The 27,510-nt window shown below is 39.6% G+C and overlaps 1 protein-coding gene across 4 annotated transcripts in view; it reads right to left on the minus strand.

Annotated features, from left to right (window-relative positions):
- NCKAP1 (NCK associated protein 1) overlaps nt 1–27,510 on the minus strand; it is an 86,951-nt gene that overhangs the window by 53,027 nt on the left and 6,414 nt on the right. For 2 of the 4 annotated variants that reach the window (XM_056111605.1, XM_056111604.1), the window contains exons 2-3: nt 20,818–20,835; nt 19,676–19,786 (exon numbers count right to left, since the gene is read on the minus strand). In XM_056111605.1, coding sequence (XP_055967580.1) covers nt 19,676–19,786; nt 20,818–20,835 — 129 coding nt within the window. The remainder of the gene's footprint in view (nt 1–19,675; nt 19,787–20,817; nt 20,836–27,510) is intronic. The other 2 variants (XM_056111607.1, XM_056111606.1) reach the window with 1 other exon arrangement.

The raw sequence follows: 27,510 nt of genomic DNA on the forward strand, positions 1-27,510 counted from the left end.
AGAACCCGGCAAGCTACCGAGAGTATTCGATATGCCAGACACAGTAACAACAAAGTCTCCAATGGAGACGTTACTGGGCCCGCTCGAGCAAATCGATGATCAACGGGAGGGCCTTTACCTTACCTTTGGGGCTGGAGTGATAGCACAGCGGTAGGGCGTTCGCCTTACAAGCAGCCAACATGGCCGACCCGAGTTCGATTCCTCCGCCCCTCTCGGAGAGCCCGGCAAGCTACCGAGAGTATTCGATATGCCAGACACAGTAACAACAAAGTCTCCAATGGAGACGTTACTGGGCCCGCTCGAGCAAATCGACGATCAACGGGAGGGCCTTTACCTTTACCTTTACCATGCCCTGAACAGTAGCTATGACCATCATTCTGCCAAAGCATGGACCCAAGTATCACCAGGAGTTGCTCCTGGACAACCACCCCCTTTTCTTTCCCCCCCACAACAAAACTAGGGACACCTAAGTAAACAAGTCTTTTAAAATATCAAATTACGGGGCTGGAGAGATAGCACAGTGGGTAAGGCATTTGCCTTGCACGTGGCCGACCCGGCTTCGATTCCCAGCATCCCATATGGTCCCCTGAGCACCGCCATGAGTAACTCCTGAGTGCAGAGCCAGGAGTAACCCCTGTGCATCATCGGGTGTGACCCAAAAAGAAAAAAAATCAAATTAAAAGAATACAATTTTAGGGGTTACGGACATGGTACAGGGGTGAAGGCACTTGAACACAGCTGACCCCAGTTTCAATCCCAAGCACCACATAATTCCATCGAACACTCCCAGGGGTGATTCCTGAGAACAGAATCAGAGGAATAGCTTATGAGCATCCTCAGGAGTGACTACCCCCACTTCACCTAACATAACTGTAGTCCCTAATGACATTTGGAGGAGGCACACGTGGCTGTGCTCAGAGCTTACTCCCAACGCAGGGATCACTTTTGGTAGGGTTTGGAGGACCACAGGGAGTGCTAGCGATCACACTGGGTCAGCATGTGCAAGGCAAGTGCCTTCACTGTACTACCAATCTCTCCAGCCCACAGCTCCCAAAGACACTTAAAGAACAAAACGACTAGAAAACAAGTGGAAATGAATTTCCCCTAAATCCAAGACAAATATTAGCTACTTACAGTGATGTCTAACTTTTTTAGCTCTATCTATGAGATCAGTCTACCACATTTTGAACAAAATATTCATTTGAAAACAGAAAGGCGATTGTCTGTAGGAAAAGGAACTACAGGGTGGGAAAAAATGGAAGAAGGGAATCAAGAGGTAAAACTTCCAGTTACAAAATAACTGGAAGTTTTACCTCTTGAGAGTGTACATACAGCATGATGACTATAGCCAACAATGTTGCACATCATACTTTTTATTATAGTTTTGGTAACATGTTTACAATACTGTCAACATTTGTTGTTGATGTATGATGCACGAAGTCACTGCATCCTCCATCACTCTCTATCATGTTTAGCCCAATCTTTACTCCCCCCCCCCAATTTGTTACCAGTTTTCTAATCCAAGAACATAGGGCAATTGTCTTGCATGTGGATAACCTGGGTTGGATACCTGACACCACAGATGGTAATCCAAAAACCACCAGGAGTTGTCCCTGAGCATAGAATCAGGAGTCAGCCCTGAACACTACTGGGTGTGGCCCAAAGAGGGAAGGACAAGGGGGAGAGGAGAGACAGGAGGGGAGGGAAAAGGAAGGAAGAGAAACAAGGATAAGGGTTTGTCATTGTTTTGATTATGTATATTCATTCCCTTGTTTCATCTCTATAGCCCACAGATATTCGAATAAGACTATCTGCTATTTGTCTTTCCTCCGATTTACTTTCTTTAATATAATACCTTCCGGGCCAGAGCAATAGCATAGCCGGTAGGCCGTTAGCCTTGCAAGCGGCCAACATGGCCAACCCGAGTGTGATTCCTCCACCCCTCTTGGAGAGCCCGGCAAGCTACTGAGAGTATCTCGCCTGCACGGCAAAGCCCGGCAAGCTACCCATGACGTATTCGATATGCCAAACACAGTAACAACAAGTCTCAAGATGGAGATGTTACTGGGCCCACTAGAGCAAATCAATGAATAACAGGAGGACTGTGACCGTGAATATAATACTTTCCAGTTCCATCCAAGTTGCAGTGAGTTGCACGATTATATTTTTTCTCAGAGCTATGATGTATACCACTACAGTATACGCAGTAGGTTATACCACTCATATTTGTTCATCTTTATTTGTTCATGTGTCATTGGCCACTTAAATTACTCTCATATCCTGGCTACTGTACTTCCCGCAATGAACACAGGTGTGAATGCATCTTCTCATACTGATGCTTGGTTTAAAATGAACTCCATGAGATAGCAATTCCACTTTGTGCCATGGAATATTTTAAAACTGCTAAGCGTAGATCTTAAAAAGTCTTTACAAGAAAACTCAGTATTTAAAAAAAAAAATCCCTAAATGCGTAGCTTTCAACTGTGACAGACAGTAATTGTCTTACTGTAGTTATTCCACATGATGTATACTAACTTACTTTTGAATACCAAGAACTGTTATGTCAACTATACTTCAACAAAGTTGTTCATAATGCATACTTTTCACCATTACTGCTCACAACAGATTATTCTAAATTGATTCTACTTCCTCAGATCATACAAACTTCATCTCTTCAACAATAATTTATGATTGATTCTTGGTCCTTTTATTCCTGCTTTTTAGTTTTGAAATGTAATAGGTAAAAGCAGACTAAAACATGAGAATTTAAAAAAAAAGTATAATTCACTTGCTACTGAGCTTATTATTAAAAGGATGCTTCCTTCAATTTCAGTGTCCTATTCTAGAAATGAAATGACAGCCACTATCTATGGATTTTCAATTATCTTTTCTACATAGTATTGCACACTAACAAAACTTAAAAGTTTAAACTTCTAATAGTGAAAAATGGGTCACTGCCTAAGGCAACCACCTTGCAAATGAGGCCATGAGTCTGATCCCCGGTGCTATCAATGCAATTCTTGTAGCCCCTCTGTTCTGTACCTGGTGCTTCTGTCTTCTGTGATCCCTGGCAACCCACATAATTTCAAACTCACCACAATCTGGTTTGTGAACAAATTCAGCTAAAGGGTGCAATCCCCAGTTAGTACTGCCAGAAAAAGGTTTGATCACTGTCATCAACAACCCCCAGTGAGTACAAGTGTGAGCCCCCACAAAAGTCCCCGCTGAGCACACAGAATGTCCATCAGCACCACAACTTAAAGGTGCACAACTTCCTTCGGCAAAGCACAACTGAATGTGTTAGCAATACAAACATGAGTGTATGTGATCTCCCTCCCAGGTTATAAAAACATCAACAGAGGGAAGAAAGACAAACTTAAACTTAAAAATTTCCCCCAAATGATACAACGATGGTGGGCCAGAAATAAAAAATTTAAACTTCTTAGTCAAATAAAGTCAACTATTCTATGCAACCAGTATATCTCACTTTTTAGTAATAAAAAGCTTATAGTTTAAATTTTCCACTCAATTTTATCTCCTTCCAAAATACTGCTAGTCTCTTAAGTTGAATGTAAAATTTTATCAACCAATGGATAACTGAATTCAAAGTAATTAGTCAGCTTTGCCAAGTTCAATACAATTTATTCCTAATTTACCTTTTCAGTCTGAATTTTCCCTATCCCCATTCATGTACTATACACAGAAGTTAAACTATTCACTATTTTCTATATACTTCTCGTGTTTTCTTTACTGAAAACAGTATTCTCTACTGAGACGTTTAAATTCCATCACTCCCACCAACTAAAATGTTAGCCATTTTCAAGAAACCACCGCTAACCTAACAGCTTCCCTTATCCACCCGAGTACTCCTCAGGGGCCCAGTGCTCTGCACTGGCAATTGGTGCTGGAGGCCACAAGAGATAGTGACCAGGTCGTTCGTATGTGGTGGGGGTGGAGAACTGTGCTGTACTGGGAACCAAAGCGAGGGGCCTGCACTTGCCCTGCATTCCCTCTACCTCTTTTGAGTTACTCCTCTGGCTCCAACAGCACTACTTTCTACCTCTTCTAAAAGCTCGCTCCAATATTATAAGCCAGACTACCAAACTTGATGTTTATAAGTTCCACGGATTATATCAGACATCCTTATACATAAAGATATATACAACACAAACAGCTATTAGATGAATGATTAAATTTTCATAAATTTTAAAAAAACTTTACATGTCAGTGTCAGAAGACATGCACTGTAGACGATACCAGAAAGCCCACCTTGGTACAATGGTGACTAAATGACGACCTCTCAAAGTCTAATATCCTCCTCAGCAAATAGGAGTAGACATGAACAGTGAGGCAGTAATGTAACACAAGGGCATTCAACAGTGCCCAACATACAGAAACTACTTATTGAAGTAGGTGAACAACACAGGAATTCACAGATAACTTCCCCCAAATCAGGTGTGGGACGGGAGGGTGGTAGGGATATCCCAAGCAGTGCTCAGGGAGTCCAAGGAGTCACTTCTGGAATACTCAGTCAACCAGGCCAAATGGGTCAATGCTGGGGCTTTAGGATGTTGCTATTTGGGCCCTGCAGCACTGGGGACAACAAGAGAGGCACCTGGCAGTGCTTGAGGGCCTCCTGGATCATACCTGAAGATACTCAGTACTCAGCATTGAACCAGAATGCTATCTCTTATGCTACACATGCTCAATCCCCCAAAGGCCCAATAAAACTTTTTTAAAAATTATCAAGGACTCAGAGAAAAAGCATGTTTCTTATATGCACAAATCCTGTGTCTGATTGCTGGCACCATCACTCTTGGAAGTGCTGAGGGGAGAGGTGGATTATGGGGCTCGAGGTGGCTTCCAAAGGGACCAAGTGATACCTCAGATAAAACTTAAGGCCTCTACATGCAAAGTATGCACTCGAGCCCTTTGAACTATCTTCCAGACCCTCACAGTTTGTGTTCTTATCACGCTTTATAGATATGAAAGCAGATGAGAGGAGAGTAAGATGCCAATCCAAGACTATCAGTTTACAAAGCTAAAACACCTTTTCAGTAGACTTCAACATTCAAGGTACCATATTAATGACACAAAGGTAGTATAGGGATAAGGTGTTTGAGAAAATAATTCAATTGCAGCCCCATGGTCTCACAGACTAAAGTGGCAAAACTTCTTAATTCAATCTCTTTATTTTATATGTTTAGTGGTCATTCTCAAATTTACACTGCTTATCATCTAATTCTGAAAGACAGAATACAGAAAAGCATGTGCCCCAGACCTTTGAGCTAACACTCCAGAGCTCAGAAATTATCCTCTTAATGTAAAGCATTACAGCTTTGATTTTTCTTTTTTAGGAGCACTGCCTGAAAGGCCACCAGTAAAGAAAAAGAAACTCTAATCACATGGCAAAAGAGGCTCAGTACTTATCTAGCCTACCACCTGGAATGCAGCTAGGACCTGAGACTGTCCAGCAGAGGAACTGGCCAGCCAACCCACAGGATAAAAGAAGTTCTTTCGTAAACACATTATGTTTGGAGGTGTTCTGCTAAGCATTACACAGTAACAAATACAGATTAATATAAACTTGGTAATACAAGTTAAAGCAACCTCCATTTTAGTACCTTAGGATGGTAAGATGCATCAGAATAAATGTGGGAACTGTAAGATTACTAGATCACATAAATGGTGAAATTAACATAAGCTGTCATTGTCACTGTCCTCCCGTTGTTCATCGATTTGCTCGAGCGGGCCCAGTAACGTCTCCATTGGAGACTTTGTTGTTACTGTGTGTGGCATATCGAATATGTCACGGGGAGCTTGCCAGGCTCTGCCGTGAACATAAGCTGGTAAAACAAAATTTATCATTAATACTAGAAAAGCAGTAAACTGTATGTAACAGCACATACAGTGTGGTTTGACAGGTATAACATAACATACAATATGAAAGCAAAGACATGGGGATTATGCAAAATGTGTTAGAGTTAAGAAGTACTCCCGCTTTTATCACACTATATGAATATAACTCATTAGAGTTGGTGGCATCATTTTCCATTGTAAGGTAAAAAAGGTAAAGGCCCTCCCGTTGATCGTCGATTTGCTCGAGCGGGCCCAGTAACGTCTCCATTGGAGACTTTGTTGTTACTGTGTCTGGCATATCGAATACTCTCGGTAGCTTGCCGGGCTCTCCGAGAGGGGCGGAGGAATCGAACTCGGGTCGGCCATGTTGGCCGCTTGTAAGGCGAACGCCCTACCCGCTGTGCTAAATGGAAGTAAAAATGAAGCTAATATTAAATTTTTTAATATAAAAATAGTAAAACTTAAAAATGAAGCTTCACATTAAATTTTAATTCTTTTGAGGGCCAGAGCAATAGTAACGTAGGGAAGGTGCTTATCGTGCATGTGGCCAACCCAAGCTCAATCCCTGGCACACCATATGGTCTCCTGAGTACAACAGGAGTGACCCTAAGCACAAAATCAAGAGTAAGCCCTGAGCACCATAGGGTGTGGTCCAAAAACAAAACGAGCAAACAAACAAAACCTTCTGAATTCTAGCATGTGCTAACCCTGCTTTCAAAAAGTCATTTAGGTTTCTAACTTAACCTGGGTACAGCAAAATAAAGCACTTTTCTGGCTAAAATTATAGTAGATGATTATACTGAACTCCTTAAGTCACGATGGCCTCAAGTGCTACTTAGGTGTGCTAAGTAATCTGCCAACATTAAGCAACACTGTTAAATTTGAGTTTTTAATTCTCTTCCTACCAATTATCATTGGATGCTAATGAGAACCCTTTTACAGTGTTAGAAAATATACCTGATACAATGCTATGTAAAATCTGGCTATAGTGAGAAACAAAAAGTACTCTGAAAAAGCACCATTTACTCTAATCCATTTCTGACAACTCAAAGTTGTTTGTGTGTGTGTGTGTGTGTGTGTGTGTGTGTGTGTGTTTCAGCTTTATCGAGGTAAGTTTACATGCCATAAAACTCATCATAAGTCAAATAATTAAATAATCATATAGTCACGTCACCATCTACCCCAACATTTTGGAATATTTTATTATCTTGTGAATAGAAGAACAAAACAAGAAAAAAAAAGTTCTCATAGTTAAGCCCTCTTTCCTTCAAGCTGTTAAATGAACAGGTCTGTTTTCAATCTCAATAAATCTGCTCTTTCTGAACATGAACTATAAATTGAATCAAACAACACGGATCTTTCTGCATCTACTTAATTCACTTGCCCAATGTTTCTGAAATTCATCCACCATGTAACATCAACCAAAAGCTCATTCTTCTACACGAGGCAAAAGCCCTACCTGCTGTCTTCTCTTTCAAACCCCAATATTTTTATTTTTCTTGAAAACACTTTTAGGAGGGGATATGGTGCCACTAACAAGTTAACCTGTACCTGCGGGGCGAATGCATCAGCAGCCTGATGGTGAATTCAAAATTCTTGACACCCTAAAATTCCCACTGTGCCTCTAGCCGAACCCCAACAACTTGGAACTAAGTTTACCAAGAAAGTAAACGGCCAAAAGTTACTGGGAGCCATGACCACAAAGCACCTCCGGCCCAGCTATACAAAATCATGTACTGGTCTTATTTCAGAGACCCACAGATAAATATCTGAAGAGATCAAAAGCCACCGTTAATTTCGGACCCATGTATTGCTGTACAGACGGGGTAAATCAGAGGGGGACAAGTTGGCCTGTGCCCAACCAAGCAGAGCCCCCAGCAGCCGCTTGCTTCCACAATCCAAAATTGCTGCCATACCCCTGGCCTAACTCCACCATCTCAGGACGGACCTCACCAAGATACAATCTGCTGAAAATTCAGGTATGCAGGTTTTGTGACTGAAATTTCCAGGCTCTCTTGGAGTTGGGGTGGGCTACTTCCCCCCCACTTCCCAATACACACGGAAGCACTGGAAGTTCACCCCCACGAACCAACTCCAGCGCCACCCTGTAAACTCTATTACTGGCCTTGCTTCAGAGACCCATAAATAAATCTCAAAAGAGATCAAAAGCCAGAGACACAGCAGCAAGTCCTGGAAGACACCATAGAGCCAGAGATCTCTCTGGGCCCCATAACGAGCCAATTTCATCGGGACACCCCAGATGAAGCAGGTACAGTCTCCCCACTGACTCCAGATGGAATCCCAGTAACCAAGAGCTTCCACAGCAAGGCCCAGGTATGTGGGTTCCAGGACTAGATCTCTATGCTGCATGGCAGCAGAGACACTGGGCTGTCCCTCTCCAGCTCCCTGCCTGGCTGTCATGCCCAGAATGTGCCTCTGGGCACCATCTTAGTGCACCAACAGCCCTGGTCCAGAGACACCCAACTGAATCCTAAAATGGATTAGTGCCCTACAGAAATGTCTCCGGAACCCAACCATTTACAATCTAGAATTCCAGAAGCATGCAGCCGCAGCACCAATGATATTCAAAGAGAGCAATGGACAATAAATGATCTAGCATCTGGCCCTGGCAGGCAGGCTTGAGGTGGTGGGAAAATTCGAGCAAAATATAATGCCCAAAAGTAGAGAGAGAGTATTGGGGAAATTGCCTGCCATGGAGGCAGGGTGAGGACTGGGATGGGGAGAGGGACACGGTGGGGACACTGGTGGTGGTGGAGGTAAGTGTGCACTAGTGGAGGGATGGCTGTTCGATCATTGTATGGCTGAATCTTGAACATGAAAGCTTTGTAACTGTATCTCAAGGTGATTCAATAAGAAGGAAGGAAGGAAGGAAGGAAGGAAGGAAGGAAGGAAGGAAGGAAGGAAGGAAACATTTCTAGAAGCAAAACTGCTTCTCTCTCAGTTTTCAGATGTGATTCAGAGGTAACTGATATGAAAAGGAACCTCTAGATAAGTATAAAGTTACAATTATATTATTCATTTAGTCAACAAGCACCAACATGTAATATTGTTAATCATTGTAGAAGGAGTAATGGGCAACTAAGAATAAAACGTTGACTTTGCCCTCAGTGAGTATATAGCCAAAGAAGTAATGTAATAGAAATACGCAGGAAACTCAATGTGAAAAAGGCCACAGTAAGAAATGTGGCTCCACTCAGCATTTCTAAAAGTGGTGGATAATATGAGCAGAATAGAGGAAACTAAAAGAGGACCTAGAACCGAAAGGGCACCCAGGATTGGAGTAAGTTGTTTCTTTGCACAGGTAACAACTATATCGAAGGCCTCACAAATTAGAAGCTACGACCTTGGCTCCTGCCCAGGATTACTTTTGTTGTGTGATTATATACTGCCAGCGTTGGCAGGCCTGTAAACACAGAGGTCATGCTTATGCTGGCTTGGCTTCATTTAGACTTTTTGAACATCACAGAGAACGATGCAGTGACATCAATAAGAGACTAAATTCCTACACATTACCTCTAACACTATCTTTAACACTCTGTAGCCTCAGAGAAATATCTGTCTGTACCATAACCTTCTATCGAATTCACCATCATCACCTTTTTATTGTAACTCTCATGTCCCATTTTATTTAATGTCAAAATTAAACAGCCAAAAATCACATACTCCTCTGTAACCATCTCATAAAAACTATCAAGAGAAAGCAAATACCTAACGTAAACTTGACTTCGACCTTAACTTATAGTCACCAACTATTAGCAAGGAGTAACATACTCCATTTTCACTGTCAGTGACTTATTCTCCCCCCTTCCGTGACTAGTCTAGTCCTTCAAAAAATAATGGTAATCCTCTTCAACCTGATTCTCTAATTAATGGTAGCCTGAATTCTAGATTTACACAAACAATTGCTTACTCAACAGCTCCACTCAGATTCATAGTAGATCTCTCAAACTTAAAATACTAAGCTATTGAATGGTACCCCATTAACCCCACACAAGCCTAAATCTCCTCACCCCAATAAAATCTTGGCTTTAACACCAAAATTTCTCATTGTCTTATTCAAACCATATCCAATACAGAAGCAAGTACTGTCAGCTACATTTCAATAGATCAAAAATCTGTACATTTGGGATTCAGAGAGATAATACAAGGGGCAAGGGGCTTGCCTTGCACATAGCAGATCCTAGTTCAAATCCCTAGTACCCCATATGATCTCCTGAGCACTGCCAAGGGTCACTCCTAAACAGAGACATGAACAGCTCCTGAGCAAGGCTGGGTACAGCCTACTAATGCCCCCTTCCCAAGTTAAAAAAAAAATAAGAAAGATTTCATGAGTCTTCAAATTAATAAGATTCTAAACAACTGTCATCTCTACCACACTAGGCCAGTACTGAATTATTCTCAATGACTGCAGGTTTCCCAACTAGTTTCACTAGTTCTTAGCTTTGCTCTCCTGTTAGCTATTCTTAAACCAGCAGCCACAGTCACCACAGGTATATCATTTCACTCCCCCACTCTTCTCCTAAAGTGACATCTTAACTCATGCAGAGCAATTAGCTAAAGTTCTTATTATGGTCTTAGAAGCTTTTGGGATCCTACCCCTTACAATCACTCTGATTTCATCTCTATCATTTTCCCCATGCCACAACCAAATGATTTCATTCCACTCAGAAGGTCAGCAACATGCCAACCATGCAGCCAATGCACATCAGCTGACCTGTCAGCTCACGAAGTTCCTCCCCTGGATCATCTTACTTCTGCCTATCTTCACATCTCTACCCTAAGGCTTCGTCCTCAGTAAGACCTCTCCTGATCACCTTTAAGTAAAGGAACGTCTTCCCAAGATGTTCATTTAGCCTGCTTTCTTCTTCTCAAAATTCACCTTTACCTGAGCGATAGCACAGCGGGTAGGGCGTCTGCCTTGCACGCAGCCAACATGGCCGACCCGAGTTCGATTCCTCCGCCCCTCTCGGAGAGCCCGGCAAGCTACCGAGAGTATTCGATATGCCAGACACAGTAACAACAAAGTCTCCAATGGAGACGTTACTGGGCCCGCTTGAGCAAATCGACGATCAACGGGAGGGCCTTTACTTACTTTACTTTTTTACCTGAAGCTATGCTTTTATTTACTAACAGCTAGAAATTGGTTTCTAGATAGATATGCTGTCCTTTAAGAACAAAGAACTAAGAAAGGATCCCCTTCCCTTTCTAGAGAAGAAACTCTTCTCTACATAACCAGCTTCACCAAAGGCGAATTAACTCTACAAAATGTACTTTATAATCAATTCTGATTCTTGTTAATTATCTCATACAACCTCCCCAACCCATTTTTGTCTTAAAAAAAAAAAAGAAAAAAAGAACGACCAGGGAATAGGTTCAAATGGTAGAACAGATGGTCTGCATATGTGAAGCCTTGATCCTGATCCTCAGCACCAAATTCCCTCCCACTAGTACAGCTGAGTGTGGTCCTGAAAGCCCCTGACCCCTAACACCATTGGAGTGGTCCCCAAAAACACTGGTATTTTCAATACAGTACTCAAGTACCTGTATTGCAAACCATAACGCCCAAAAGGAAAGAGAGCAAGTGAGAGAGAAAGAAGAAAAGTACCTACCATTGAGGCAGGCTGGTGTGGGGGTTTGGGCTGCATGGGAGGGAAACTGGTGACATAGAAGGTTGAAATATGCACTGGCAAAGGGACAGGTAATGGAACGTTGTATGAACAACTAACTGTGTATCTCACGGTAATTCAATAGAAAGTATAAATTAACTAAAAATAAATGATCCTGCTAGAATGAATTATACTTGCGCCTGAGCACCCCAATTTGAAAATCAAGACTCCAACTAAATGCTCTCGCTTTATTTTAACTTGATGGGTTTCGACATGGTGAACATGTGCCATGAAAAAAACAGTAATACAGATCATACTAAAGTTACTCAATGGGAACCAATTAAAAAATGACAAAAGGATCCTTCAAAGAAATGGCCAAGAAAACAAGAATGACAGATCAACAGGCAATTAGGTATTGGTAACATCCTTTGCTATTATAAAGGGCATCATAAACATCATAACAACCTAAGAGATTGGCTAACAACTTTTGAAAGATAACTAAAAAATAATGGACTACTATTCAGCTATACAAAGAGGTAAAATCATACAATTGCCACTATTGTATGAAAGAACTATTGTGTAAAGAACAAGTGTATCTTCTAAGAAGTCAGAAAGAAAGACAGAAACGCAGGAAGAGGACAAGCGGCTGAAAGCAACAGAACCTGAAAACTGATCTACAGAACTGGGCTAAGTTACCATGGCATGGAGAGTGGCATGGTAGGGAGGAACCCAGAGATAAGGTGGAAGGAAGAGGACACTCTGATAGAGGGTGCGGAATTGGAATGCTGTATACATGAAATGCTATCAAGAAGAACCAAAGGAAATCTTTAAAACAACAATCACTAGAGGCAATGTGAAGAAAAAGGAAAAAAAAAAAAAAGACTACAGATGCTAGAAGCACATCTCCTTAGGGGTTATAAGCATCTGCGGGCTGAAGAGGTTGTAGTTTTATTTGATAATATATGTTATATAAGATCCAAAAAATACTGTGATATTAAAACAGAAAAGCTTGGGGCAATAAGATGATAATATGGCCCACCCCAGTTCAACTTCCCGCACCGTGTCCCCATAGTACCACCACCAAGAGTGATCAATCAGCACAGGATTAGAGCCAGAGACAAGATAGAAATAAGCCCTGAGCATTGCAGGGTGTGGCCCCAAAACTCAGAAAAATAAATATGAAATAAAGAAAAATATATTCACAAATACTATATATAACTTCAGGTGATTTCCAAACTTCATAAAAACTCATGGGAAAAACCATCACATTGGAGCCCGAAATATAGTACAGAGGACAAAGCCTTGTACATGGTCAACTCTGGTTATAAACTCTGGCACCAAATATGGCCCCTGAGCACTGCCAGGAGTGACTGCTGAGCACAGATGAGGAGTAAGCCCTGAGCACCAAGTGTGTGACCTAAAAATAAAACACCAACCAAAAAAAAAAAAAATCCACACATAATCATAAGGAGATGTGCCAGAATGAAAACTATGCAGTGTCCAGAGGAAAAACTGAAGAGAAGGATTAGAGAAGGGAGAATAATATAGAACTAAAAGTTATAGCTAAAGCTTATAAAATATCTGGGGCCAGAGAGACAGTACAGTGAGCTGGGTTCAATCCCCAGCATCCTATATGGTCCCCAAGCATTGCCAGGAGTGATTTCTGGTGCAGAATCAGGAGTCGGCCTAAGCATTGCTGGGTGTGGCTTCAAAACAAAAAACAAAACAGAAAAAAGGGAGAACGATGAACAGGTCAGAAAATTTTAAAATATAATACAAAAGAGAGAATGAACAGGTCAAAAAAATTTAAGAAGGGGCTGGAGTTATAGCACAGCGGGAAGGGCACTTGCCTTGCACGCGGCCAACCTGGGTTCAATTCCCAGCATCCCTTATGTCCTCCAAGCACCGCCAGGAGTTAATTCCTGAGTGCAGAACCAGGAGTACAGGAGTAATCCCTGAGCATCACTGGGTGTGACTCAAAAAGCAAAAAAAAAAAAAACAAAAAATTAAGAACACTATTGGGTTGGAGCGATAGCACAGCAGGTAGGGCATTTGCCTTGCATGCACCCAACATGGCCAAACTGAGTTCGATTCCTCCGCCCCTCCCCTCTCGGAGAGCCCGGCAAGCTACCGAGAGTATCTCGCCCGCATGGCAAAGCCTGGCAAGCTACAGGTGACATATTGGATATGCCAAACACAGTAATAAAAGTCTCACAATGGAGACGTTACTGGGCCCATCGAGCAAATTGATGAACAATGGGAGGACACTGGACAGTGGACAGAAGAACATCATTATGCAACTGTTGCACGTAACTGTTATTCCATACTTGTTGCATATGACTGTTATTCCTGATACAACAGTCACAGTATACCTATGAACAATTTAATGTAAAATGGATTTTGGGAGAATTTATTTAATGGGACCAGAATATTGAAAATACTCAAAGGATACCCAGTTAAAAGGCTACTAAAGGCTCAGGAGTAGAACACATTCCTGTCCTGTTAAGCACTGGCTTTGATCCTTATACTGTAGGAAAAAAATACATTTCATCTTGATGCTAAATTATTATTTTTTGTTGGGGGAAGGGGCATAGCCAGTGGTGCTTAGGGCTTACTCATGGCTCTGTACTTATGAATCACTCCTGGCAGCACTGAGAGGACCATATGTGGTACCAGGGATCAAAGGCAGCAAGTGACCTACTTGCTGTACTCTCTCTCCAAACATATATGAATACATATACACATATATGCATACGTGTGTATACATACATAAATGTATATATACATAATGTATATATGAATGCATATGTGTAAGCATATGTATGTATATATACACACATATAAATAATTCTTCATCTAAGTTCAAATGTAACAAGGGAAAAAAGCAGTGCAAACTAAGAACTACTCAAGCATATGAACAGGAAAGGATGAATACAGAGAAAAAATTAATGACTAAACTAATTTTTTGGAACAAAAAGAATTAAGTTTATTTCTTATAGTTCTGACTGTAACCTCTAGGAGTACCTAAACAGAAGTTTGTCTGAGGAACATGACTACACTAAGAATCAGGTAAGAGAGGCACTTCTCGCCATAAATTCTTTTGAATTACTTTGAATCATTGTCTGGTATACATGCTATTTTGGTAACTGAATTGAACTACAGTATGACCCATTAATCCCACTTGTGGATCTCTTAATCTCATTAATCCCACCGAGGACACAAAAACACTTATTCAAAAGGAAATATGCACACCATTATTCTTTTCAGCACTTAGTACAACAGCTAAGATATGGAATCAACTTAGATGTCTAATGATAAGCAGATCATGATGATATGGTACATATATGGAATGGAATAATACACATCTGTGAGGAATGATGAAATTATGCAATTCGCTGCAACATTGGAACTGGAAGATACATGTTAAAGAAAGCCAGAATAAGGCCAAACACAGGATGATCTAATAGGTGTATATATAGATCAAGTGGACGAGGGAATGCAATGTTTGAAAGTGTGATGCCTAGATCACCCTGGTCTCAAAGCACAGGGAAGAGAAGGACAAGGAAGGAAAGAAATAGTGGGGGAAAAGAAGAGATACATGGAGCAACAGAAAGCAGGGATCAAGGGAATCCGAGTACAATGTTGGTGTAAAGGAGTGGCATAGCTAACTATCCAAACCAGAGTCAAGCACACTGAAAATGAGATCCAAATTTCAACAACCAAACTTCAAAATGTGTTTGTCAAGGTGGCAAGCTGAAGGGTGGATGAGAGGGAACCTGGCAATTTTGGTGGACAGAAAGACACTCAAAGTGGGATGGTGCTGAAACACAGTATGTCTAACACCCAACTATGAATAACTCTGTAAATCATGGTGCTTTAATAAATTTTTTCGAAAAAGGAAAAAAGAAAATTTAAGTCAGTTACATTTACAAGGGCTGGAGTGACAGCACAGCGTGTCGGGCGTTTGCACTGCACATGGCCAGCCGGGGTTCGATTCCTCTGTCCCTCTCAAAGAGCGTGACAAGCTCCCCATGGCGTATTTGATATGCCAAGAACAGAAACAACAAGTCTCACAATGGAGAGGTTACCGGTGCCCACTTAAGCAAATCAGTAACAACGGGAGAACAGTGCTACAGTGCTACAGTTACAAAGGGATCTGGATAACAAAACAATGACTCCAAGAAGTCTGATATTGTAATAATTGAAGTTCTGTTAGATAACAATCTTGTGGCCAATCTCCTTTGAAATACTGACAGATACTGTGCTCACAACATCTAATGGAACTTAGAAATACGTAAGCAGAAAACGGACAAGTGTCAACAACTAGGTGGAAGGAGAGTGACCAAAAAAATAAATTTGGGGCTGCAAAATAATTAGCCTTCTTGTTAAGAATCTTAAGAAATAAAATTTATTTTTAATTGCTTTTTATAACTGCCTTTTCTGAAACTGGGGCAAGAGGTAATTTAATAGGGCTAACTGGTAATTTGCCCTGCGCACTGAAGCGCATTATTTACAAATGATCCTAATATCGGGGATAAAACAAAGATTATATCAAAACCATGTCTATAGTGCTCTTAGTATCAAGAATCTCCATCCCCTATTAAATTCCTATTGTCATTCTTAGTCCTTAAATCTCCACTTACTACTAAATTGAATTAAAACAATTGAAATTGTAATGAAACAACTTACTTCTCATTTCCCATCGTAAGTTATCTAGGAACGTCTCACAAAGATCTCAGCAGACCCAGACCAAAACTGATTAAAAAATTTTATAAATATCTAGCACAGGGTTTTCAATGGGCAAAACAGAGCCAGAGTCTGGTTCTGTAGCAAAACACATACTGTATGTGGAGTTTCTACATTCAATCTCAAGTACACCCAGGAAACAAAAACGTATTTTTACCTAACTTTCACAATAATGTTTATAGTTATATTCAATAGTTAAAAAAGCAGAAAAAAACAATTCAAGCATCAATCAACAGATCAATGGATAAACAAATGTATTATTTAGCAATAAAGGGGAATGATGTACTGATAAACCTGTATATACCTTGAAAATAAGACGATAAGGGAAAGAAGCCAATTAGAAAGGCCACATGTATATAACCCGATACATATGAAATCTCCAGAACAGACTTACAGATAGAAAGAGGACTGCCTAGGGGTGAGAGATTGGCACCAGTGACAGTTAATGAATTCTTTGCGAGGGGGTGGTGAAACTTTTTAAAAATAATCGTGACACTGGATGCACAGTTCCATGAATATAATAAAAAACCACCAAATTATACATCTTAAGCGAGTGAAATATATGGTAAATGAATTATATCTCAACAAAGCTTTCATTAAAAAACTTTGTAGGTGCCGGGAGAAGTCCAGTGATGACAACACATGACTAACATGCACCCAGCCTGGGTTCCACTCGCGGCACACATGTTCCCCCAAGCATCTTCAGAGTTGACTGGGTATCCTCAACACTGTGGGCCCTGAGATGCACAGCATCCTAAGAACTTTAAATTCTACAGGTAAGTAGCCAAAAATCACTGGTACAGGGCCACCATCCCCCTACCTACTGAGCATCTCCCCCAACTCAAAAAAGAAAAAAAAAAGTTTAAGTTTCAGAAGATGAGAAGGACAGTAAAAGTAATTAAAAATAAAAGACATCAGCATTATTATAGTTTACCCAGGATATCAACAGCAAAGATTATTTTACTTTACTAACAAAATTTACTGCTATTAAATATTGAACATATATTTAATAAGATCACACTTAAGAAAAGGAACGATGACGATACTCAAGTGGAAATGCACATGCATGTACACACAGCTGTACATTAAACTTGAAAGATGTGGTGGGCATGAGAGAAAACACAGCAGGTTGCAGCATTTACCTATAGCCAACCCTTGTTCAATCTCCAGCACCACATGTGACCTGCCACATACTATCACCACACGAGTACTGCCAGGAGTTATCCCTAAGCAGAGTCAGGAGCAGTCTCTAAGAACCACCGGGATGGTCCTCCATCCCACTCCACCCCACCCTCCCACACATATAAAAAAAAAAAACCAAAACCCTTAAGTTCTCTGAAAACTTCAAACCACAAAGATCATATGAGCTATGAGAAAAACAAATGTATACAAAAGAGTATATTATCTTTAAGAATAGTTTACCAATTATAAAACAGAATCACCTAGGAAAAATATAGCTCTATTGTTCTGTGGTCATAAAAAAAAATGTTAAGAAGTGTTCTTTTTAAAAAAAAAAAAATCATGTTAGGCTTTGTTCCACCCTGGAGAAGCCCATATTTTCTTTTAGAAACATATTCCGCTCTTTCGCTCTCCTCACATCTAAGTAAATTTCCTTAAATAAAAACTATCTTGCTTCACAAACAGAAAGAAGCATCACTTTAGAGGCCACAGAGATATTACAGTGGGTAAGATACTTGATTGGCTCGCATGCAACTGACCCAGGTCTATCCTTGGCACCACATATGGTTCCCCAAGCACAGCCAGAAGTTATCTCTGAGCACATGAGCACAAAGCCAGGAGTAAGCTCTGAATACTGCTGAATGTTGACAAAAAATAAAATTTCTTAAATGTAAAAATCACTTTACAGGGGACAGAGCGATAGTACAGCGGGTAGGGCGTTTGCCTTGCACGTGGCTGACCCGAGTTCAATCCCCAGCATCCCATATGGTCCCCCGGAGCATCGCCAGAAGTAATTCCTAAATGCAGAGTCAGGAGTAACCCCTAAGAGCATCGCTGGGTGTGACCCAAAAAGCCAAAAGGAGAAATAAAAACACTTTACAAAACATTTTTATAATTCTGTTTTGTATTTTCTTTTACATTAAAAGGTTTTATATACAAGTAGTATCAACAGAGGCCAGAACATTACTGTAGTGAGTAGGGCACTTGTACACAAGATCAACCCAGGTTCAATTCCCCGACACCCTTTACAGGCCTTCAAGCCCTGCCAAGACTGATTCTTAAGCTCAGAACCAGGCAGAAGCCCTGAGATTGGCCAGGTATGACCCACAACAACCACCAAAAAGTAGTATCAACTAACTAAACACAAATCTTCAAGATTTGAGGAAATCAAATCATGGTAAAATATTTTTAAGATAGTTTGTTAAAATAGATTGCAAGAGGGGCTTAAGTGATAGTGCAGCAAGTAGGGTTTGGCTGACCTGGGTTTGATCCCTGGCATCCCATAATGTCCCCCTCAGCAGCACCAGGAGTGATTCCTGAGCACAGAGCCAGGAGTAATTCCTGAGCATTGACAGGTCCAGCCCCCAAACCAACACACACAGACACACACACACACGTGTGTGCACTTTGCACTAGGTAACACTACAAACTTAGTCTGGATATTTACTCTTTATGTGTGTGTGTGTATATATGCATACACACATTTTGTGTGTGTATATATATGCACACACGTGTGTATGCATATATACACACACATATAAAGAGTAAATATCCAGACTAAGTTTGTAGTGTTACTTAGTGCAAAGAGTTAATAAAAATCATAATATGAGACTATTAAAAAAATACATGCAAGAAGTGTTCCAAGTTAACAAAATTTCTAAAAATGTTATACAGTAAAAAAAAAAAAACACTAATTTTTAAACTAGTTGATTGTATATATTATTATAAAGAACTAGTAAAAGATATTCAAACATGGCTTCGTTTCAATATAACTTACCAGGGAAAATATGGGATCGTAACAATGCTGACCTTGCTATACTACTTTTCAGAAATAATTTTCTGCATTATAAAAACACCCCCAAAAGTAATATATTTAAAACTAATTATTAAAAACAATGTAAGCTCTATGAAGACACTGACTAACTTAAAAATAAAGTCTGTTTAAAAAAAAAACCTGTAAAATTCATCATGCAGTATCTGGAACATATCTATATTACCTTACTTTCTGATACAACTTAAAAAATATTTAAGAAACTAAGATCATACATTTTCTATAAAAAAATGGTTATATACCTGAGTCACTTTTTCAATTTCAGATATTAAAAGCACTGTCTCTAAAAGTGCTAATGTCTCTAAAAGTGCTTATTATGAAATTTATACGTATCAAGTTTAAAAATTAGAAAAATAAAATAATTTCAAGCATTATATGAACCATTACTTTTAGAGGGCTGAAATTAAGCAACACAAAAACTTAGATGACTTACATTATTGTTGCGGGTTTCTACAGCAGGGAACTTTCTGACTATGAACTTCACAGCCGATTCCAAGTTTTTATCAATCAGATAGGACGGTTTTGCCTTCGGGTCTCCACATGCCTATAAAACAACAGTAATAAAAAAAAAAATGAAATGTATCCTTCTTCTAGGACCAAGGAAAAAAAGCAAAATCTGCAATCAGAAATTAGAAAAATATTTATTTTTTTGGTGAGCAGGTGATAAAATGAATAGGCAAAGTGCAGGGATTGTCACAGCTGAAATATGCAATGGGAGACAGTACAGAGATGTTCTTCTACTGAAAAAAAAATGCATGGAAAGTTTCAAAGCAGTTAGCGCAGAACAGCAGTGAAGGAAAAAGCTCAAACCTAAAAATAAAAAAGAAAAAGAAAAAAAAAGGAATTTTGTTTTGAGGTAGGATTGTATTCATCTGAAGCTAATAAAATATAACAAAATTAAGTAAGTATTCGGTAGAGTACTGGAAATGTATTTTTGCTAAGTGTTAATGTCCTTTCCATAGTGTTTTCCTCATTCATTTTAAACATTTTAACACAAGAGCCCTAGTTCAAAAGAACTGGAAGCTGCTAAAACTGTCTTTCTAATACTAAAGTGTGTTGCCTTTTACTATAAATATCTAACCTACAACAGTGTTTTCCATCAAACCAATAATAATATTTTAAACAATAAATCTACATCTGTTCTATATCTCATAAGCACAGAACAAATGGAAATGTTTACATTTTGACCACATCAGCAGTACAGCATTCTTTGTAGTAAATTGTTAAGCATCACATAAATATCAGAATTAGAAAGAACTTTTTCTCTGAAGTCTGAGTGATACAGAAAATAATCCTGAATACACTCCACTGTTCATTTAATTAACTTTTTAATGAGATCCTATTTCTTAGGGAATTACTAAAATTATAACACTAACTTTTGAATGCATTTTTAAAAGGATGTGTCCTTTGGAGAGTTACTATCCACTATGTGTAAGGAACTACAAAACTGAAATTTAATGTTTTTCCAATGTTTCCTATGACTATGTTGTGAATTGCAGAGAGAGAAGTTATGAAACATGAAACTGATCTGAAAGCGGGCAAGCGGGCAGAGGGAAGGTGAAAAGCTTTGCAAACCTTCCAAACTTGTCCTTGCTGGGGAAGCATTGTAATAAAAAGAGAGAAAATTACGTGTAAACAATGATTGTCAAACTATGACATACTTTTAGCAGAGAAATTAGGCACTGCAGACTATGAATAACAAAGCAAGATTAGAACTACATGGTGTTACAATTTTAAAAGTACTCTATGTTGCGAGTTTTAGTATACGATAGATTATACTATTCATATATAGTAAAATACTTTTGTGTAGTGTAGAGCCATGTCAGTTCCTTGGTGCTCTTTCTAAACCCATTTAAAATAATACTAGAAGGAAAAATAGACTACATGCAACTATGAAAACAGGAGCAAAACCATCAGTGAAATTTTACATACCTTAAAAAGAAACGGTAGCCAAGAATAAAAATACATTGTTATTGGATGATTTTTGTACTTCAACTTAAAGCTAGTTTTTACATAACAACTAACTTCTTTCCAAGCCAGAGTATAAAAATGAATGTAAACATTCCCATATTTTCCAAATGGAAATAGGAATATAGTAAGAATTCTCTTTATTCCCAAACATGATCAGATAAAGTATTTTCTCAAACTAAGCACTTTACCAAAATTACTACATAAATTCCATTTCAGCTTTACAAATAATATATGAATTTAGTGGACTATAATTGGTTTACATTTTCTCAAACCATTATTACAGTTCATCTGCTTCCCCCAATGATTTAATGAAAATCAAGTTTTACACAACATGCTTGAGGTAGTGTAGAATTCTAAAGTGATCCCAAACTATATTCATATGTAGTATCTTCCATACTCTTTAAATTTCAACTATCAATTCTAACTGCATTTAATAACCAAAGATATCTATATATGAAAAAAGTCTTCCTTCTTATATTGAAAACAGAATGGGACTTTATTTCAACTTTTTTAAATAGTTACATAATTTCCTTTTCTTGGATCTGTTTTGCCTCTTCTCACACTGCTAGTGAACCAGACCTACCATACAGAGTAGAGCGGTAGCATGGCATAAAGGTGATGAAAACCTTCTGAAATAAGATTGACTGGGTTTTGGTATTTACCATTTGGCCATGGGAACTTGAGTGTTATTACAAAATACTGCCTTGTCTCAGTTTCTTAATGTATTATATGGGGGATTTGTACTTACCTCATAGGGTCATTAAGATAATTAGAAGAAAATTAAACCACCTATAATCTTAAGTAAAAGGTCTAGCACATAACTGCTATGAAAATACTGTCCGTAGTACTAGCTACAACAATTAAAATTACTCAAGCAAAAGGAAAGTCTTGCATGAATAGTAACTACAGGATAGTCTTTGCCTAGTAGAACTAGCAACAGTGACAACATTTTTTACTCCAAATCATTATCTTCCTTCATTCACCCTAAGCTGAAATATACCAAATCTGCTGTACTTACTGAAAAAACCTAGTAACTGAAATATCAGTTGTATGACAAGCTAGCTAATGTTCAGATCCTAGCCAGCACCATCTCCTTGCCATGTAATCATAAACATATATATACAAATGTTTTTTTAACATAAGCATAAATGATTTTAGCTCTCTGTTCCTCGGTTACCTTATCATTAAACAGGTGAAAATTATAATCTGCCCTAAAAAGTTTTATGCACATTACATGAGTATGTGTACATGTGCACAGAGAATTTAAGAGTATTGGGCACTATATGAAGATTCAAAAAATGCCAGTGAGGGGCCAGAGAAACAGTGCAGCAAGGTAGAGTGCTTGCTTTACATGCAGTCAATCCAAGTTGAATTGCTGGCATACTACATGGTTCCCTGCCAGGAGTGATCCCTGAGCACAGAGCCAGGGGTAAGTCCTGAAAACCAGAGTGTGACCCAAACAAAAATAACAAAAATACCGATGGAGAGCCTGTGTTCAGAGACAATGTCCAGGGGCTGTAAAGACAGTACCGAGGGCAAAGTGCTTGCCTTGCACACAGTTGATGAGATTTGATCCCTGGCACACCATAAGGTCCCCCACGCACCTCCAAAAATGACCCCTGAGCAGAGAGCTCAGTAAGCTACAAACTTAAGCTGTGGCTCTTAAACTGTGTAGCCAAAAACCAAACAGAAGCACTTACTATATAGAAGTAACTGGGCTCCATTTTATTTATTCTGAAACCGCCCTACCTTAATCCCAACAGTGACATCTGATGGGAAACACTCACGGAAAAAAAAAATGCAAAGACAAGGGGGAAAAAAAAGGCTTATCACTTGACAAAGCTAACATAATAACCCTGAAAGAGCCATGCTTAATAATTCAGTTACGAAGAATTTCTTGCTACACACAAGTAGGGCCGCAAAATTCCAACCAACTAGGTGCCTGCATTTATTAGGATAAATCTTTTTCCCTATCCAAACTCAAAATTTTCATTCTGGGGTCATTTTAAACAAAGAAATTAAGACTTACATTAAAGAATACAGCCTGAAGTTGGTATGTTTTGTGTTGTATATATAAACGTATATAGTATATGTGTACATATATATGTTTCAAGAAGACCAGAGATTAAGCAAAATTACAAATTACTAACTCAAATAATATTTTTTCAGTATTTCTATATCCCCAAACCAAAAAGATTTTTAAAGTTGTAAGTACAAGGTAAACAATGGTTTATATTCCTGAATCTCGTAGCCCTACAAAATTTTCTCACAAATTGTCAAAAAATACTATGTACTAGAGAAAAAGAAACTATTGACTCTCAGAACTTAAAACATCCTCTACAAATCTAGTTATCTGAAAACTGCATGCTATCATAATTCATATAATTTCAGAAGATCATACTGTGATCTAATAATTGTTGCCCTTTTTTAGCTTCCAATATACAGAAACATCTCAGAATTCAAAATGAAAGTGTTCTGTTACAGTTTTATTTTTAAGTGTTACATATGGCTACAATTTTAAGAAGTTGCCTCTGAAAGGAAAACTGAAGACCACAGCTTGATATACAAATAGTTACTTTGTATAGAATTAAGTATACAGCAAACTGCAACATCAGGTAATAAATAGCTACAAAGTGGTCTTCCCTTGCATTTAACAGAGAAAAGTGAGCTGATGACTATTCATTTTGATAAATCCAGAAATGGAGGCCTGAGACAGAGTCTAGCAGGTAAGACTCTTGCCTTGCATGCACCTGACCTGGGTTTGACCCTGGTATCCCTTATCATACCCAAGCAACACCGTAGTAATTCCTAAGTGCAGAACTAGGAGTAACCCCTGAGCATCAACGGATGTAACCCAAAGGCTAAAAAAAAAAAAAAAATACAAATCCAGAAACAAAATTAACAATGCTCAATATATGTCCACTTCTTACTCCTATGGCAGGTACTGTGTAACATTACTTGATATCAGTTAACTCATTTTATTATCGACTTTATAAAGTTAAAATTCTGAGATAAAACATCTGTCAATTAACAAATGTGAAAGAATAAGAACTTATTTAAGAGAGCGATAATTAAAATCAGTAAGGCTAACACAGCTTATATGCTATCATAATTCATATAATTTCAGAATTATGCTATCATAATTCATATAATTTCAGAAGATCATACTGTGATCTAATAATTGTTGCCCTTTTTTAGCTTCCAATATACAGAAACATCTCAGAATTCAAAATGAAAGTGTTCTGTTACAGTTTTATTTTTAAGTGTTACATATGGCTACAATTTTAAGAAGTTGCCTCTGAAAGGAAAACTGAATTAACACAGGGGGCAATTATATATATGTACATATACCTATACATCAATACACACACACAAGACATACAAAAAACAGCTACATACCCCATCAATGGTTTTGCTAGTAGTGTTCCTATATTTAGCCTGGCCTACTAATATTTTAGGGATAATTTCGTTATGTATCCCTAACTAAGAACCACAAGTCTCCTTAATTTGTAAATTAAAAAAAAAAAAAAAAACTATGACCCAGGGCAGCATAGTACGGTGGGTAGGATGTTTGCCTTGTGCCCGCTAACTGGGCTTCAATCTCTGGCATCCCATTTGGTCCCTGGAGGCTGGCAGAAGTGATTCCTAAGTTCAGAGTCAGGAGTAAGCTCTGAGCACAGCCAAGTGTGACCCTAAACTAAAACAAACAAATAAGCAAAAAACAAAAACCTATAATCCAGAGGTCAAAAAGGTAGAACAGGGGCTAAGGCGAATGCTTGCGTTTGGCAACTCTGATTTTATCTACAGCACTACATAGTCCCCTAGCATTGCTGGGTGCTGCCCTGAAGACTTCCGAGTACTGTCAAGTTTAACCCTGCAGGAGCCCACCACCTCTGGAATAACCTCGGTAACCCCCATCAACACAGGCCTAATAAGTAAAAGCCAGCTGATTAAGCCAAAGTGGTCCATGGGTCCCTGAGCACCGCTAGGGAGGCTAAAAAACACAAGAAAACAAAACCAACCATCAAACAAAACCAATCCAGTAAGTAAAATAAGTTAAAAAATGGGGGAGGGAGAATTGAGGCCACACTGGTTCCCACAGGACTAAGTTTCAGGCACCAGCAAGGAAAGGGCTTAATTTAACCCTGTGTTAACTCTCTGAAGAGATAGCACAGCGGTAGGGTGTTTGCCTTGCACGCAGCCAACATGGCCGACCCGAGTTCGATTCCTCAAGCTCCCGAGAGTATCTTGCCCGCACGAGAGTATCTCACCCGCACAGCAGAGCCTGGCAAGCTCCCCGTGACGTATTCGATATGCCAGACACAGTAACAACAAAGTCTCCAATGGAGACGTTACTGGGCCCGCTCGAGCAAATAGATGATCAACGGGAGGGCCTTTACTTTACTTAATTCTCTGGCCACCTGCTACCCCTTTGTTACTACGGCAAATCAGAGTTTTATCTAGAACCTAGCACATGTAACCCACAGACTGTTAAATACGAAACACGACTGGGAAGTTTAGAGACCATTCATTAACAAAAAGGGCTCTACACATTATCTGGGTATCCATGCTTTTTGGGTAACACCCCAGGGTACTCCTGGTTCTGCACTCAGGAATTACTCCTGATGGTGCTTGGGGGACTATATGGGATGCTGGGAATCAAACCGGGGTTGGCCGCGTGCAAGGCAAACGCCCTAGCCGCTGTGCTATCACTGCAGCCCCTACATAAGGTTTTTACAGAAAAAGAGTTTTGGGAATTTGAAATAATAACTGACTACTCCTTGTTATAACCTGGGTGAAGTGTCTGTCCACACTTCAAAACCAAGAACAATGTGGCTATCTCTTTTTTCCACCTCCTATACTATAATCTTAATTCCCTTTTCACATTAATACTTAATGCAACATTTTCCTTAAAAATATCTTGGCACTGGAAATTAGATTTGGGAAGGGGGGGAAGCATAGCCTGCTGTGCTAGGGATCACTCCTAGTAGTGTTTGGGAGACCACATGCAGTGCCAGGGAAGTAACCCAGAGTCAGCTGCATGCAAGACAAGCTCCTTACCCGAAGTTCTTTTTTTTTTTTTAATTTATTTATTGAATCACTGTGGGAAAGGTTACAAAGCTTTCAGGTTTAGGTCTCAGTCATGCAAATATCAAACACATTTCCCTTTACCAATACTTATTTTTTACCATGAAGAACCCCAATAAAACCCCACCCCCCACCCCTCCCAGTCCCTGTGAGGCAGATGAATTCTAGTTAACACTCTATCTGCTTTGATTAGATTCATTGTTTCAATAAAAGATTCACCACTATTATTTAGAGTTTACCCCCCCCCAAATCAGACATGCTGAAAAAGCATTGTGAAGTGATTTGCTTTCTACAGCTGGGTTCAAGAATTAAATGTTGGTTTTGGATTTCTGCTATTTTACTTATTAACCCTGGAAGTATTTCTACTGAAAGTCAGATAATTAAGAAATTGGTTTCTGTGCTCTGGAGTCGTGGCCATGCTGGAGAGCCGCTAGTGGGGGACAACTGGTGGCCTCGGTAGGGTGTGAAGGGCGGACCGAAACGCTCCCCTTCCCATGAGTCGCCCCCATACCCCCGGCTCATACCTGCTGTCCACAAGGCTCCCATGCGGCCGCCATCTTTCTTTCCAGAGAGGAGAGGGCAAATGGGGCAACACCCTTTCCCCTCCGGACAGACATGATGGCCTTCCTTACCCGAAGTTCTACCTCAGCCCCAAGACCAGATTTTATTCATGTTTTCCTTGTGTTGGGGAAGAAATTCAAAAACTAAGTATAAATGAACGAACAAAAACTCCTTGATATCTGGAACTAAGAAAGTATTGATGACTTACAGCTTTTATTTGTTTTTAATTAGAAAAAAAATTTATGATCCCTACCACCTGAGTTCTTGGGGAGCCATGGATTCAGGTTGAAGCAATTCCTACTCTTTACAGGAAGGAAAATCGATCCTAATCTCAGCACTGTCTTTCCAAATCCATCACCTTTCCCTGCAGTAAGTAATTTCAGGAGAAGGCAAAAAGTAAAGCAAAACATTTATTATTGGAAAATGTAGAAGGGCCAGAATGATAGTACAAGGGGCAGGTGCTCGCCTCATATATGGCTGACTTGGGTTTGATTCTCAGCACCTCCTATGGTTCCCTGAGCTCTGCCAGGAGTGATCCCTGAGGGAGGGAGGGGAGGAGAGAAGGAAGGATGGGAGGGGGGAAGGGAGGAGAGAAGGAAGAATGGGAGGGGGAAGGGAGGAGAGAAGGGAGGATGAGGGAGGGAGAAG

This window comes from Sorex fumeus, unplaced genomic scaffold (genome assembly GCF_029834395.1).
Source record: "Sorex fumeus unplaced genomic scaffold, SorFum_2.1 ptg000014l, whole genome shotgun sequence".
In the NCBI taxonomy this organism is placed as follows: domain Eukaryota; kingdom Metazoa; phylum Chordata; class Mammalia; order Eulipotyphla; family Soricidae; genus Sorex; species Sorex fumeus.